The sequence below is a fragment of the Pimephales promelas genome, chromosome 25 (genome assembly GCF_988280905.1).
Source record: "Pimephales promelas chromosome 25, fPimPro1.hap1.1, whole genome shotgun sequence".
Classification (NCBI taxonomy): Eukaryota; Metazoa; Chordata; class Actinopteri; order Cypriniformes; family Leuciscidae; genus Pimephales; species Pimephales promelas.
Genome location: NC_142793.1, coordinates 3,774,018 through 3,792,185, shown reverse-complemented (window position 1 = coordinate 3,792,185; position 18,168 = coordinate 3,774,018). Strand labels below are relative to the sequence as shown.

Genomic DNA, 18,168 nt, shown 5'->3' with positions numbered 1-18,168 from the left:
CATTTCACACACGCTTGGGATTTTAGTTTCGCTTTCTCTGGCAGCACAAATCAAACAGACAAAATCGACACTATCAATACAACATTTACTCTTCAGGCCTTTTACAACAAGTGTCAGTTGCCTGACACATCAGGAGAAAACATGAAGACATTAGAAAAGAGAATGACTGTCTTTCCTGCTCGTGTCCCACATCCCTCTCAAACACGCGAACGCTAGGCTATATGACACATCTTCGCGGGAAATATAATACGAATGTTTTTTAGATATATGTAACTTTGTTGTATTATTTAGGCTACCAAAATGTACTGATATTTTTTTCAATGTTTTACAGGCTGACGGAAGTGCTAAAATAAATACGTGTCTGCTACAAAATGGAGGTTTAAAGGGGTGGTTCAGGATTTTGGACATCGGGCCTCATTTCCAAGTTAGCCTTAAGGCCAATTTATACTTCTGCGTCGAGGGTACGCCGTAGTGTACGGCGTTGGCTACGCACGTAGGCGACGCCGTTGTGAGCATTTATACTTCTGCGTTCAGGTCTTGGTTGCTCTGCAGTACTGCTCCGAAACGCTAGTTGGCGGCGGAGAGTTTTAATGTTCCACTGTGTTTAGATTCCTCGCGGCTAGGTTACTACGAGTGAAAGAGAGCTGATCATGTTGGAGTTGGAGCTTATTAAGGTGGAAAAACAGTTCACTTAGTGAAATTACTAAAACTGAAAGGCAGAAATGAGAGAAGACTTCGGAGGAGATGAAACGTGTGGAAATCATAGACAGTGGTGGAAATGCGTGAGAAGGTACGTGCGGAAATGCGTAGGAGGAAATGCGATGCTACCAAGCCGACCAATCACCGATCTTGCGGTCCGCGTCGTCGCGACGTGTAGTTACATTTTTGAGGAGGTGCGCGTCAGGCGACGGCGAAGGGTACGCGGTATGGGACGCGTCTGTGCGTATGCTACGCCGTACCTACAGCGCGCACCCTACGCAGAAGTATAAATTGGCCTTTAGTGTTATTTATCAGTGGAGTTTCAAAAATTTTCATCCAGTTGCATAGTTCGCAGGTGCTAGGCTAGCGCGAGTCAACGGTAACTGCTAGCCTGTAAAACTGCTAGCTAGTTTACCCAGTCCACAGTAAACCAAAAGCAAATAAATTATAACACCAGACTATTGATATAAATGTCTGTTAAGAGAATAATGTTAAAATCAAACTAGTATTGTATTTCACCCCGATTTTATAGTGTAAACATATTGAAGCGCGAGTGAGAACCGTTTCGAGGGGGATGCCAGGTGTGCAAACCCCCCCCCCCCCCCCCCCCAGAATATTCAAATCCCAAAATTGAAAGTCGAAAACCAACCCACTGAACGAATATTCAAATCAGATCCTGAGATCCTGCCCTAGTAATGGTAATGCATCTTGGCTGAGCACTTGTGATCGGTTCACTCTAAACATACTCGGTTACTAACGTAACCTAGAAGAGGGACCAAGTACTGCGTAAATCTTACGCTAGGGGAAAATGTTGTTTCTGTGAGATATTAAAGCTAAAAATTATCTTTAATTTTGTATTAATGGAAAACACGTTGCGGCAGCACGCAGACATAGGCAAGGCGACTTAGCGTGCCTATTGGCTGTCCTGTGGCAACTGCAGCAGCCTATCGAGAGAGGCCATTTGGTGACGGTCCAATGGTGCGTCACACTCCTGCCGAAGCGGGCGTGGCCTAGCCCTATAAATATAGCTTGATGGGCTGATATCACTGGTTTTTCATCGACAAAGCGAGCCAGAGCGTGTAGCAGAGCGACTAGCAGGCACCGCAAGATACGCAGTACTCGTTCCCTCTTCTAGAGAGAACCCCCTCGAAACTGCGTAATATCTTACGCTAGGGGAACACTATGCAAAACGCTGTGCATGCAGGGATCCAGCACCAAAGTCCCAAGGGGCAAATGCTTCGGGCTCATATAGTGCATAATTACCATGAACTCACAGAGAGTCTGAGAAGAGAGGCTATAATTTAGCAACCAAAAGGGCTAATCATTTTAATGGCGTCACACACAATCAGGGTGAAGAGAAAGCTTCGGCCTGCACTGAGTAACAGTATGGCCATTAAAAAAATGTATCGGTCAGCGAGCGGTGCTCAAGCGAGTGCAGTACTAAACCTCTAGGTTGTAAAACCTTATAAATGTAGACGGGGAGGCCCAGCCTGCCGCCAATCTTGTAAAGTGATCCCGCTAGACCACGTCCACGATGAGGCCATGACTCTGGTGGAGTGCGCTCTAACACCTAAAGGGCTCTTTAGTACCTTTGTGGTTTATGCCAGTGCTATGGCATCAACTATCCATCTGGATAGGGTCTGTTTCGAAGCGGCTAGGCTATACTGCAGAACATACTGGAACAGTCTCATTTCTTGGAACTGAACGAGCGTGAAGTTTTGAAAGTCTGGCCGCGGCGAAACTTGAACACTGTCGTTTTCCTATAAGGGCTAGGAAGACTTTGTATGCACATTCACTGCACTGAAAAACACCGTCGGCCTGAGCTGACTGTATGTGTGTTGGTTTCATTTTACAGAAACCATGGTACATGTAGTGTGTAGTGTTTGTGGGCACTGGGTCGTGGGCACATTCACTACATTTAACCCTTTGGGGACTAAGCCCTTTTTCGTCCATTTTCTCTATTTTTACATTTGGGCTTATAAACATGTAATGGATATGGAACACTATGTGTTTGGTGTCTATGGATTCAGAAGACTCTAAGCTATCAGAAGCATCCATGTAATGTGTTTATAAAGTAAGTATGATTGAAAATTTTACAATATACTAGAGAATTTCAAAAACGGAAATTCGATTTTTGTCATTTATTTGTGAAAATCACACATCACACAACAACAGTGAACAGTTTTTGAACAAAAAATATATTTGTCAAAGGTGATGCTTGACAGAAATATTTGTAATTGTTAAATAAATTGTGTAAACAACAATGAAAAATCTTTATTTACAAATAGTCCCAGGCGTTTTTCTTAGGAATGCTTAGAATTTTCTAAGCAATGCTTTCTCCTCGTCACTCTCCAGTAATTGTTCCAGAGCCTGTTCCACTGTAAATCGTTTACTGCTTGCCATCATCATCAAGTGCTAAAATAATAAAAAATGCTATAATTCTTTCTCTCATAGAAATCTCAGCGCGCTCTCGCTCCGTAAAGCCTTGTTTATACTCGACTTCGCTTTCTGTCGTCTCCTCCACTTGACGCTGTTGTCATATCCCTTACTATAGTACCACCCCCTTGCAAGGCTACAGAGTCCTCTGATTTGCTAGAATACGTCATGGTAACCTTCCCCTGATTGGGTAAGAAAAATAATTCTCCATCTGCAATTTTTCCATTGGTTGTTGCTCGTGAATCTGCCAAACAACATCGATTTCATTGGCCTTTGACGGTGTGTATACAAGCCGGGTAAGAGGAGCTGGGAAATGTTCGAGAAATGGAGATTCGTCCGGCCTCGGCGGGACTAAAACACACTCTTTTCCTCATTTCGCCGGTGACGTATGCCGACGGGGGGAGGGGGTGGGGTAGCTTTCTTATAAAGTAAAGAAAGCTAGCCGTGGGTTTGATGCTGACCCGTTCCACTGACGACTCGCGGACAGAAGGGGGGAGGTCCACAGAGCTCGCCCAATCCTCACTGTCCGACACCAAGATGGATCTGCTGGCCTTCTCTATAGATGCAGCTAACTCGTCGTCATAACTGGCGAAAGCGGCGGCGTGGTCGCCGTTGTCTGTCAGTGAGCGACTGGTGAAGCTGGTGAAGCTTGCGGGTGAACCGGCGAGCTCTCACGGGCTGGAGAGGGCTCGAGGCCCTGCTGAGTACGCCGCTTTACGGCGTGGCACTACAGCGGGAGGGAGTGCAGACTCAGAGGACTATGCCAGGCGAGTCCTCGGAGTCACCATACGCAATAGCTCGCAGCGAGCGCGAGTGATGCATGATCCTCTCCCAGGCAGGAAACGCAGATGAGGCGGTCCCCGTTGCTGAGTGGGGCTCGGCACGAGCCGCATGAGGATGGCATCCTAAAAAAGACACGGCTCTTTTAGTAAGTGAGTCGCGGGGGCGAACACACAGTGAGCAGAGTTTAAAAGGATATAGGCGACGGATAGCGTAGCAGGAACGGCGACTGAAGGTGGCGAGATGAGGCCAGCGGCTTCAGAAGATGTCTCGTCCCGCAGAAGGCTTTTTCTACGGCGCGGCTTCTCACTCAGGATCCAGCGATGCATGCGCTTAGCTTAAAGGGTTAGTTCACCCAAAAATGAAAATTAAGTCATTAATTACTCACCCCCATGCTGTTCCAACCCCGTAAGACCTTCGTTCATCTTCGGAACACAAATAAAGATATTTTTGATTGAATCTGAGAGCTGGATCAGTCCTACATAGAATGCCTATAAGGGACTGGCTCTTGACGGCCCATAAAGTCATTAAAGAAAAGGTTTAAATATTCCATGTGCCTACAGCGGCTCAATTCTAAGTTTATCAAGCGACGAGACTACTTTTTGTGCGAAAAAACATAAATAACGACTTAATTTGACTAATCTATTACTTCCTTATGGGCGCATGCGCGAGAACTGAGACGAGGACGTTCTTCTCCTTCGACTACTTTTTGTTACTGGCTGCTCCGCTTAGGAGTTTTACCGCCACCTACCGTATAAAATGATGATCCATATATAAGGCGCTCCAGATTATAAGGAACACTGTCGTTTTTTGAGAAGATTAAAGGCTTTTAAGTGCACCTTGTAGTGCGGAAAATACGCTAATTGAAAAGCGTATGTACAGCGCGCATCTTCCTCTGCTTGTAAACAGAAAGTTTTGCGCTTCCAGCTATATCAGCACATCATTTTATACGGTAGGGGGCGGTAAAACTCCTAAGCGGTGAGCAGCCGGTAACAAGAAGTAGACGAATGAGAACGTCCTCGTCTCAGTTCTCGCGCATGCGCCCATAAGGAAGTAATGGAATAGTCGAATTAAGTCGTTATTTATGGTTTTTTCGCACAAAAAGTAGTCTCGTCACTTGATAAACTTATAATTGAGCCGCTGTAGGCACATGGAATATTTAAACCTTTTCTTTAATGACTTTATGGGCCGTCAAGAGCCAGTCCCTTAGGAAGTCTATGTAGGACTGATCCAGCTCTCAGATTCAATCAAAAATATCTTAATTTGTGTTCCGAAGATGAACGAAGGTCTTACGGGGTTGGAACAGCATGGGGGTGAGTAATTAATGACTTAATTTTCATTTTTGGGTGAACTAACCCTTTAAGAGATGAAAAATCAGTGATACCAGTCCATCAAGCTATATTTCCAGGGCTAGGCCACGCCTGCTTCAGTGGGAGCGTGAGGCAATGAGTGCAAAGCGCCCCCTATTGGACCCATTGGACTGCTCTCGATAGGCTGCTGCAGTTGCCGCAGGACAGCCAATAGGCACGCTAAGCTGCCTTGCCTATGTCTGCATGCTTCCACAACGCATTTTTGCAATGATTCAAAATTAAGGATAATTTTTTTGGCTTCAATATCTCGAGGAAAGAGGTTTTCCCCTCGCGTAAGATATCAGGCAGTACGAGAGAACCTCTAGTAAGAGGACCCTGAGTTCTCCCATGGTCTCTGTTCGTCTTTGTTTATGAATGCGTTTGGTTGTGGTCCTCCGTGTTCTCCAAGTATTTATCATTCAAGTCTGTTCCAGCGTATTCTCCAACGCTGTGTGATTCATTATTAAAGCCAACACACGACAATGTGTCAACCACCTGTGTTAAACCACACTTCATAAAAGTTGAAAGGCGAAGTGTTTGGCTTTAATGTCAAATTTAAACTATACTTTGGGCTTAATGTTCCAATGAAAAAAAAAAGACCTCAGTACACCTAGAGCTTATCCACACATGTGGCTTAGCCAATCAAAAGACAGCTCATTTGCATATAGACGTCTTAAAGGCACAGAAGAAAAAAACAGTCTGTTTAATACGAATAGTCAGAAAGAGAATGGTAAATGGCCATGGGGGGGAAAACAACTAAATTAAGTCTGTTGTTAGTACACAAAAAAAACGAATATTATATATTGACTTGGGGACATATCATGGAAAAATCCACCTTTTTTAGCCCTTAAATGCATTTTGTTGTATATTTGGAGTGTTTATAAGTACAGAAAAGATGAAATTATTCTCTTCAGGTGCTTCGTTTATATCTTTATATTCTGTTTTGGTCATATTTTTCAACCTGTTCAGATTTTTCTGTTCTCTATGACATTTTTTGAAGTATCACGTCACAGTATTTGCAGCGGAACTGCCAAATAAGGACATCGACTACCGGTCCAACACTTCGAGCAATCCGCCATTATTATTTCTCGCTCCAATTTTGTAGTCCGAGCTCAATGATGCAGGGCAAGTCAAAATGTTCCGTTCTTGGATGTAGTGACCTGAAGCACTTCAAGGATCCCCACTTCAACAACCTCTGCCAGTATAAAGAAGGGTTTGCCGATCGACTTCGTCTGAATGAGGGGTAAATTCCTTCTGTCATTTAGCTGCTGTGTTTTCCGATGCTTTTCTAAACGTAAGTTATCATATTATTATCAATACAGATTTTTAGTGGTAAGATTGGACCGTAGTCATTTATCTTGTCAGTGTGCTCGTTTTAACAAGAGAAGTAGTCGACTTTCACTAATAACACAACATAGTTAACTTACATACCACTGCATCCATATGGAGACGTTGTTCTGCAGGTTTGTCGTCGTTTTTTTTTTTTTTTTTTTTTTCAAATCTCTCGCTCTGGCTCGAATATGTATGTTAAGTTATGTGGACAAGTCTTCCGTTGTTGACATTTTGTTAATGTGTGAATAAAAATGTTCTTTGAAGCTATAGTAATCGTATATCTCTTATCAAACTACAATAATGGCCGAACGTGAGTTGAACCAACCGTGAACTCAGCGACCTGAAGAGCGGGCGGGGAAAGACGCAACTCCATTTTATTTAAAGGGGCCGCATTGAAACGGGTCGTTCACAGACGCACATCAGAAAAGGGGTAGAAGTGGAGCCCTAGTAATGAGGAATTCAGACCCAAGCATTGCAGTTATGTTTTATATAGACCACAAATGTATGATTTATAAGTAAAAATGAATGATTTAAAAGCATGACATGTACCCTTTAAAGAAAGGAAGAAAAGTTACGTACTTTGCAAACAATCTAATAATTGGCCCAATTTCAAGATGAAAATAGATTTTTCTTAGCAGGAAAAAAACAATGGAAACAAAACTTTTTAGAGCATATAATGTGCATGTGAGAGTATGTGTGTATGTGTGTGTGTGTGTGTGTGTCAGAAACAGTCAGTGTAATCAGCCATACAGCAGAATGAACAATGCAAGCCTGCAGTCAAACGCATCTGTATGTTCATTAAAGCTGTGAATGTAGCTGAACACAACATCTGGATTACACAATACAGTTGCGGCCCACATAAACATACGACACGTGAATATGCAATCAAAACCAAACCATAACACACAAATACAAATGCCAATAAAACTCTCCTGCAAATGAAAGAAACTGAAGTATTATTCCCATTTGTATTTCTGCCTCATGCACAAGATTTCTAATAACACAGCGTAAACATTAAGGCAGGCAGGTGAGATCTCACACACTAATCACGCTCCCTACGGGGATCAGAGCTCTGCTGATGAGTGTGTTAACTGCATTTGTCTAGAAACGGGATTTCAGTCGGTTGTGCTAGTGGTACGTGAGCTTTCAGATAAACCGATCTCTGTACCCACAGCGCTTCAATGCGTACTAGAATAAATCTTAAAATGTGACGTGTGAAACCGAAGGCTTACTTGGATCCGACTTTGAGAAGGTGTCTCTGTCCAAGAGGTTTCTGTGGTAGAAAGAAAGAAAGAAATGAAGAAACAGGAGTTAAGAAAGTCACATCAAGCTCTTCGTGACTCGAAATAAAACATTAGCCTAACGCAAACACAAAGTTTTGATACAAATACACACTCGGCATCAAGTCTTGTCTTGTCATGTTGGTGGAAATATGTCATCCTATGTTCAGTGGTGTTGAACTCTCTTTATCCATTCAGGCAGGGTTTGCCAAATATCCCAAGATGAAAAATACATCATTGTGATTCAGTGCATGGCAATGCCTCACCGTGTCGTAATCGAGTCGTGATTGAAACTGTGCCAAACGCACAAGAGAGACTAGAAAGTGAATCTGATATCACTCTCGATCTGAGAAGCAGCTTTCGCTTTCAGAGGTTTGTCTAATTTAGATGAGGAATTAAATCATTGATTGCAGGAATTATATGAATCAACAAATAACCAAACACAAAACGTCAAGTATCAATGCTACACTGTGAGAGAAAGAAATGTGATATAGCATATATCAGGAAATCTCACGCACACACACTGATCTCTTCTGACGGCGCAAAGTGAATCATTACAGTAAAAAAAACACACGACACACATGTATTTCTCACTTGCCAACTGTTCTCTCACACTGACTTTATCTTTATATGATACACACCAAAGTTATTATAACATGATTTGAATTCACAAATTATATGTAAATACGTAACCAATATAAAAATATGTAACTCATCCGATTAAACAACTAAATGAATTATGTTCTTTAGGCTAAAACCCAAACTAAATACAGTATAACCCATGGGCTACACAAACTGAATACACCTGAATAAACGAAAATGAATGTAAGCGATAACACATACCCAACTGAATATTGAACTCATAAATGACTGAATATATTATAACTAATAACCCAAATGCATCCCATACACTCAATATTTATCACAAAACCCCAACTTCATACAATATATAACCATTAATGAATATATCACCAATTATCCATGTGGTGAAAATCAAGTTTTCAATGTTGTTTATGTGTCTATGTGGTGTTTTAAGACAAACCATGTGTAAATTATATACATTAAATTAGTTATATACATTAAATTATATATATATATATATATTGTATATCTGTCTATGTTATACACTAATTTATACAAATTTTAATCTATGAATTTTTATTTGAACTTTGATATCTGTCTATGATGATGAGGTTTGATGACCAGATCCAATCACTGAACCTAATTGGTTGAACCTAAATGGATCTTTACATTGATTGGTCACGTGATTAATGAGTTTGAATATTTGTAAATGTCTGATGAAGGTCGTGAGACCGAACAGCCCATTCTCACTCCCAAGGCGTCACCTAACTGACGCCTTGGGAAGCATTTGGACATGCTTCAATATCTGACGCTTTAGGCGCCCTTTAGCGTCAGTTAGATGACGCCCTAGGATCGCGTGTACCCTACCCCCACCCCATACCTAAACCTAACCGCGTCCTCTAACTGACGCTTTCCTTTAGCGTCAGTTAGATGACGCTGTAGGATCGCGTCATGTAAGTGACGCTAAAGGGCGCCTAAAACGTCAAATATTGAAGCATGGTCAAAGGTGACGCCTTGGGGTGAGAATGCGTTGGACCGAAACGATGCTAATAGAAAGGTTGATTCTCATTTGCAAGTACGGATAGTGTGCAGGAGTTCCTTGTTTATTGTAAATCATATGAAATGATGTTTATCTACGTTACTTACGCACAGCTCACTCTGGCCTTGAATGACAAGGTAAGGAAAATAAGACTAAACCAAAATGAAATTAAAAAAGACTTGGTTGGTATTTTTGTCAGGAGATGTTTTGAGCATTTTACTTCAGACACCGGATTATCAGCAAAACAAACTAGCAATCTATTCATTCAGCATATTTGTGTTTGATCTATGTGAATTACTTGAAATATAAGACTTACTAGACCTACTTTTAGCTACCAAGCAACCTTTCCACATTGATTTTATTTTTTAGTATTTTATAGTTGATTATGATATTTAACACTGAGTATATGACTGATTCACAAAAAAAAAAAGACTGACTTAATTTAGACCAAAACCTTTCCCCCAGGCTAACTCAGGTCTAAGACTGAGTTAAGGTAAGTTAACCAGCAGTAACAGTCAGTTACACTACAAACAGCCGAAAGAAAACACAGGCGACAGTCCATCATATATATTCACATTTATATATATATATATATATATATATACACATTTTCTCTTGGGGTCCTCCTCCCATTTTTGGATATTTCCTCTTTTTTTGGCATCTTGTACCATGTTTTTCTATCTTTCCTGTACGTCTTTAGCGCTCCCCTCAACGGTCGGATTAACGCTGTTAATTGTCGTAGCAATCTTTTTCCAAATAATTCATCTCTTCTCGTTACTACATTCTCCGCTAAACTTCCCAAGTTAAATGTCCTTGTAACTGTTACACTCCTCCATCACACACATATTTTCCGCTGGGGTAAACTGCACTGAGCGGTTAAATGCGCTCACTCGATCCGCCATGTTTTTTGTTTTGAAAAGTGTCTTATTTTACCCAGAATACATTGCAGTGTAGTCCTACTTCAGATAGTCAGAGTCTTCAGTGATTTGTGCAACGGCCTGATTTAGATGTCTATCTGAAGTCTGACTATCTACTATTGCAACCCGGTCTCATCCCAAGACGTCATATAACTGACGTTTTGGGACGTCTTTTGACCATACGTCAATATTCGCCTTTTTAGGGTACCCTTAAACGTCGGTAGATGAGGTTATGGGATCCTAACTCTACCCCATACCTAAACCTAACCCTAAACCTAACCCGTCACCTAACTGACGTTAAAGGTAAAGCGTCAGTTGTATGACGGCCCGGGATCGCCATCTACCGACGTTTAAAGGGGCCCTAAAAAGGCGGATATTGACGTATGGTCAAAATACGTCCCAAAACGTCAGTTATATGACTTTTTGGGATGAGACTGTGTTAACTATTGAGGGAATGCATTGCCGACGCTTTCCCGCCAAAACAACCCCCCTCAGACTGACTGAGTGGCAAAAGATCTGCTGCGTGACTGGATTTAATAGGGGAAACTGCGAAAATGTGACTAAAACGAAATTAAATGTTGGACTCGATATAGTGTTCCTTACAACTTACTAAAGATCCAGTGATCCATGGATATTGACATGCGGCCAGGAATCTCGTTGCCTGACGTTTATGTTTGCCTGATTTTTTCGACACCGGGGACATAAAAGCAATATAGACCTAAACATTAAGCAAATTTGCCCTTTCCAAACCCTTTTCAGTTGGTAAACATGGTGATGTTTTTTGTGGGCAGAGCTTAGGTGGAGGCAGAGCGATCCCTCTGGCCGCTTCACTAGCGCTAGTTAGCAAGGATTGTTAGCTTGTTTTTTAGCAATGACTGGAGAAAATACAAATTTATCTTAACGTGTAAGGTCACTCAGTGTTTAGGACCGCGATTGTTATTTCAAAAGGTTATTTTTAACGGACGGAACCAGATTGGTCGACCCGTAGCCTTCACACGCTCACTCAATGAATGAACGATCTGACAGGATTAATGTTACGTTACCTCAGTTGAGTGGCCTGACTTCTACACCTACCTTATAGAGAAACCGATCGTAAATAGAAACTGAGGGCATATAAATCTTTAGATGCCTATATGGTCCTGTACAAGACTTGTGTGTACGATCCGCAGTTCTGCCGAGCCAGCGCCGAGACCACGACAATGTAAAGAGTTTCTTTTTTTCTAGAAATAAAAATTCCAGGTACGGCATGTTCATTTTTAATCAATTCTTGCGCCAAACAACACAACAAGATGACATTTAATAATAGTAACAATAATTTAAGCTCCTTATTATGTAGCCGAATCTGTGCTGGTTTGTATTGGCCGCCTCCAGTTTTCACTTTGTTTTGCCTCCAGCTAGCGCCGTGACGTAACTGTGACGTCAACGCAAAAGGGGTCTATAGGTCGTTCTAAATCCGGGTGATCACTTATATCAGTGTTATATATTTAATTGATGAGTTGTTAATATATATAACAATACTAAATATATGGGTATGGTTTTACAGCTAAATTCAGCATATTGACACAAAATGATAACTGCAAATCCAGCTTTCACTGACTGGAGTCCAGTTGTTTCATTTGCTCCTCTTTCTATAGCAGTCTGTAAAAATATACCTCCGATTTTTTGTCAAATCTAGTTGTACAATCAATCGCAAAGCTCTTTACCACTTTATGTGTGTTGTGCTTGTTTTTCGCGGCATTCACGCTGAAAACAAATACAGCCGCTCAGTGTTTTTGCCACTCACTGTGAGGAACTGCAGGCGCTCCGGCCGACGGTGACGTCACGCGCATACCCTCTATTGCTAAGCCGTAGTCAAAAAGTCTATCTTTGTGAACCCGGCTGCTGGGAAACAGGAACAACAGGAAACAGAACAGAATGTCAAAATAAGAGTCCCCATGACAGCACATGAACGGGACAGACCTACAACCCCAACGAATATATAACCCATAACTCTAACTGACCCCAAATGCACATTACCCACTCCGCAAGTGAAAACATGAGAAGAAAATAAACCTAATCTTAAAAAAAAAAAATACATGAACTGATTCTCAGCGTATAGTGATGTTCAGGCACTCAAGACAGAAGCTCTTACGCATGAACAACACTATTCACACAGATGATGCGCTTGCCTTGCCTCACTGTACACAGAGCGTGTGTTGGGTAAGAGTTTATATTTGTGCAGCTGATGCCATCAACCACCATTCACTCCCACCGCCCTGACCCCTGACTTTAAGCTAGCTCACAAAAACACTGTGCAGATACGCATATACTGTGCTCTTGTGTATATATACTTTATGAGATGGTGTGGCCTCCCAGAAAGGCCCTTTGAGCATTTATGGTTTAAATGTGAAGACTAAGCACGAGTCCACACCTGAAGACGGCAGACCCAGCCATTACCGGTATAGCTGGAGTACAGGAAACACTCCAAAACCAGAACACCCTCATCAAACATTTACACAAAACAGCACATTCCCATTTCAAATCCCAGCACACATCCAACGCTCTCCATCACAAACACACCCGACTGCCAATCACGTCCACCGACACTCCCGCTCCTCTTATGACTTAATCAATGTTTATCCCCGGTCCTCTTCCGGACTCGCTCCGCATTCATATTTAGAGCATGGTGGCACAACACTGAGGAATAATTCATGAGGAACGTAATTGTAGTGGCACTAACGAGGACGCGGATCCTGAGGGACTTTAATATGTAAAGCCCCCGATCAAACTCGCACTCGGTAAAGATCACCGGATTGACGAGCGCATCAAGACTGACATTATAACTGTGTTAATAACACTATGTTGATCCCCAATTGCTGGATTGTGAAAGTAGGGCGTTTAAATAAGTTTGATAAAGTCAGGAGTGGGGAACACATTCGGTAACACTGTAGGATCCAATTCTCACTATTCACTCATTAGCATTCATATTACTAGCATATTATTGGCTAATTATTATTACTTATACACCACATATTAAAGGAGTAGTTCACTTGAAAAAAACTTTTGCTGATAATTTACTCACCCCCATGTCATCCAAGATGTCCACGTCTTTCTTTCTTCAGTCGAAAAGAAATTTTTGATGAAAACATTCCAGGATTTTTCTTCATATAATGGACTTCAATGGGAACCAAACGGTTCAAGGTCCAAAAGACAGTTTTAGTACAAACTGTTCAAAGGGCTTTAAATGATTCCAGACGATGATTAAGGGTTTTATCAAGTGAAACGATCGCTCATTTAATAAATAAATAACAAAGTTTAAGTTTTATAAGCTCAAATGCTCGCCTAGGGTTAGGGTGTGATGCACGTTCGTGACTCTCCTGTTCGAACTCATTCATCAAAATGAACGAATCTTTTCCCAAGTCGACTCGTTCATTTCGTTCGTTGAATGAACCAAATGACTCGAAAAAAGATTTGTTCATTTTGATGAACGAGTTTGAACAGGAGAGTCACGAACGCGCATCACACCCTAACCCTAGGCGAGCATTTGAGCTTATAAAACTTAAACTTTGTTTTTTTTTTTTAAATGAGCGATCGTTTTACTTGATAAGACCCTTATTCATCGTCTGGAATCGTTTAAAGCTGCTCTGAAATTGTCATTTGGACCTTGAACCGTTTGGTTCCCATTGAAGTCCATTATATGGAGAAAATGCTGGAATGTTTTCATCAAAAACCTTAATTTCTTTTCGACTGAAGAAAGAAAGATATTGACATCTTGGATGACATGGGGGTGAGTAAATTATCAGCAAAATTTTTTTTTAAAGTGAACTATGCCTTTAATGACATATTCTGCATTACTTTATTCTACATCCCTTGATTTAACTTCCTTATTAACTATTAATAAGTAGTAACTAGGAGTTTATTGAGACAAAAGTCATAGTTAATAATGAGAAATGGACCCTAATCTTGTGACCAAATGTTCTTATTAGAAATGATATAATAATCACACTGATTCATAATACATAATTAAAAGATACTGTATTTTGCATTAGGAAGTGAAAATAGTTACATTGATGAATAAATAAATGCATCACAATAAATATTATGAAAAGAGCTCTTGTAGTATCTCTTCATAAACTAAAAAATCTTTAAAAAACAAATCTGTGCGAATGTTTTAGGCATTAGATGACGGGTTTTTGCTCTCAGCTTTATTTCTGTAGCGCTGTATACAGTACAGATGGTTTCAGAACAGCGTTACAGAGATAACAGGAAAACGATGCATTGTGGCTGTTGTTCAACAACAAACAATTTAAACCACTAAATTTAATTACATTTACATTTAAACAACTATTGATTTTTAACAAATAAAGAATTATTTTGAAATATAAAATGTCTTAGACTGGAGTAAAATCAGTCATTTATCATTTACAGTCAGTGTTGTGCAAGTTACTTCCAAACTGTAATACATTAGGTATTACTTGTTACTGTTATTTAAAAGTAATTCATTACCTTACAATATTACTGTCCCAGAATTGTAATGCGTTACATTACTCATGTATTACTTTTGAGTTACTTTCACCAAAATAACTAAGTAGAACTTAACTTTGGGGCTGTAACGATATGCAATATGAAACCGAAATCGTGATTCGCCACATCCACGAACCTACAGAATCGAGACACGCCTCTTCCAACTCCAGCGTTATTCTCCTTACCGTCCAGATCCAATGCTGCCTTATCTTTAAATTAGGCTATTAGTATTATTTGAAGTTAACATTATAAAATACGTGGACCTACACCACAAAACTAGTTGAGGATAAATTATTTAAAATTGGGGAAGTCCAGCATTATGGACATGACATTTGCAGTCAAAACTTGAAATAAAAAGTCTCAGAAAATACATGTATTGAAACGTATATAGGCTACTTCCTTAAAGAACTCCAGACATTAGACAAATATCAGTCTATGTTTTATTTTTAATATTAGGGAAAAGACACACATTCATGCGTGACAAAAAAATAGGAGGCAAAATATATTTTTTGTAATTCTGTTAATTACACTGCGCAAATCGGATGAGGAAGGGTTGGCTCTGCAGTCTCCATAGAACTTAAAATATTCATTTTATTTTAGTTTTCGTGTTCGTTTATGAGGAAAAAACAATGTTACAGACGCGACCGCTCTGAACTGGCACTAAAAGACTGCTTTAAAACTTTCACATAGTCTGTTGCCTTTAAGAAGTAAAAGCAGACATTACACTGTAATACAACTGTAATACAAGCCTCACTGAACATGTAACGAGTAAAATATTACTGAAAATTGATTAGTAATGCCTTACACTACTGCGTTACAGCAAAAAGTAATATGTTACTGTAATGTATTACTTTTGTAATGCGTTACTCCCAACACTGTTTACAGTTGAGCAACTAACAATTTTTACAGTAGCTTTTTACTAAACACAGTTAGTATTTAGCATTTTCCATGATCATGTATTGAGTTTGAATGAGGCAGGACACACACACAGATGTCCTGCCTGATTAATATTCAATAAACAAACACATCTCTGCCCGGTTTATAAGCTGATGCTAACACTGTGTGTGTGGGACACGACTGACGGATGAACGAGGAGAGAAAAGAGTGTTGTCCTGCTTGCTCTCCACAGTGTGTATCGACACGTCCTCCAACACGGAGGGTCCCGCTTCAGTAGCGGGTCAATCAGTCGATACCGGCCCTCTTCACTCAACCCAAAATAGCTTCTGTTCTCACCCTCACACACATCTGCACACTGACACTTCTTTCTTTGAAAATTGAACAATAAAGATCAAATGTTTATGGTTAATGCTGAAAGAAAGCTCACCTTACACACACACTGATGACACACACAATACCCGTTAATCATTTTTAACAGAAGAGGAATATACAAATGTTAAAGAAAAACTGTCAATTGGTTAACTGTGAGATTTTAAAATATATTTCATTATTAAAAATGCATATACTGTACTCTTAGCCTACTCAAATGGTTAAAATGAATAATGTTCTTAATAACAAAACAATACAGTAAGATGCTTTATAAAACTGTCATTTTGTAATACCAACAAAACATTAATTTTTCTTTTTTTATTTTCTATAATTCCATGGTGAAATATTATAATTAATTTTACAGAGTAAAAAAAAGTGAACTACTATATATATATATATATATATATATATATATATATATATATATATATATATATATATATATATATATATTATTTTTTATTTATTTATTTATTTTTTTTGGAAAATGTAGCCTACATCTTTTTTATGGTAAAATATAGATTAAAAAAAAAAGGTTTTTAAAAATTTCGAGAAAATACCGCTATCAAAATATCATGTTAGGCTATGCCTGGAATATCATTACTGTATTTTACAGTACATTCTGGCAATCAGAGCTACAGTAACAGTTTTTACTAAAACGTTTCACATTTTTTACAGTGTTCAAGAAAGCAGGCAAATCAGAACTTAATATTATACATTTCCTGAATGACTACTAAAGCTGATTTTTCATGTGATAAATATAAATTTACATTTCTCCTCCCTGAAAACGACACACACACAGCCCTGCTCTCTCATCTCAGGTGTGGGTACTGCTGCATTTTAATAATGAAAGGTGAATAGACTGAATTACTCTAGTTATTATAGAGTTTTTACATATCAATGCACGTCTATTGTGCGCTGTGAACAAAGCATCTGATTTAAATCCCGAGGTCTAAAGGAAGTTAAAAAGAATAAAACTGCTTCTCAAGACATCAACAATTCACGGATTATGCAATGCTGAAGAACAGAGAGATGTGCATCATAAATCTATAAACACACTTTATATAGTCAGCTGCACGTTATTGTGCATAAGAGGCACTTCTTAGGCTAATACATTGTAAAAATATTTCTGCACTATGGACAAATTGCTAAATCGTGTATTTTTTTATATCTGTAACAATATCTATAATATAATGCATTGTTTTGTGTATGCTTCATCACTAAATGAACCTTACGAAAAATTAGGATTTGTTATAATAGCCTATAAGCGCGATTATTTTGCAATCAAACCCTAAATAATGAACTTTATAAACGCAGAGCCTTGCAAACACATTACTACGAGCAAGAATTGGCATTTTAAAAAGACTGTCAACTAATTGAAAATATGCAATATAAAAAATAATGCTGATACAGCCCTCAGATTTTCAGCCATCGCATTTGAGTCTTTTGAGAAGCGTCGCGTGCGTTGGGATGCATTCCTGACAGAGCCACGCGCGTCACTCACCTGCACGACACGGTGATCTCAACTTTGGTGGCGGGGATCACTCCCGCGAGCGGCTCGAAATCCGCGAGACTCGCCATATTCACCAACCCGCTCATCACTGTGGACATGGTGCTGGGGGAGTGCTAGGGAAAGACACTGCGAGCATCCTTCACTCCGTGGATGTGGAGTGGGTGCGTGTGTAAGGGAGTCACACCGCTTCACGCGGTACGTCGTCGTCACAGGCGCGCGGTCAGTCCACGCGCGAGAGAATTCCTGCCAGGCACGCGCACCAGCAAGATGCGTGAACCATCCGCTCAAATACAATCACCCAGCGCGTAACTGAACTATCGACTGATATACCAATTTCTATCACATCTATTACACATCTATATCACATATCACATCTATAGCTTTAGAACCTTAAAAAAAATAACTTCTCATTCTAGTTTGGCACATAAACATAACACTTCACACAATAAATATTGAAATGGTTCATTATTGC

General features: G+C 40.0%; 1 protein-coding gene across 1 annotated transcript in view; it reads right to left on the bottom strand.

Annotated features, from left to right (window-relative positions):
- The window catches only part of cpne8 (copine 8), a 93,190-nt gene extending 75,293 nt beyond the window's left edge, over window positions 1–17,897 (bottom strand). Inside the window, exons 1-2 of the mRNA XM_039656639.2 lie at window positions 17,688–17,897; window positions 7,829–7,869 (exon numbers count right to left, since the gene is read on the bottom strand). Coding sequence (XP_039512573.1) covers window positions 7,829–7,869; window positions 17,688–17,794 — 148 coding nt within the window. The 5' untranslated portion in view covers window positions 17,795–17,897. The remainder of the gene's footprint in view (window positions 1–7,828; window positions 7,870–17,687) is intronic.
- Window positions 17,898–18,168: the final 271 nt, after the last annotated feature.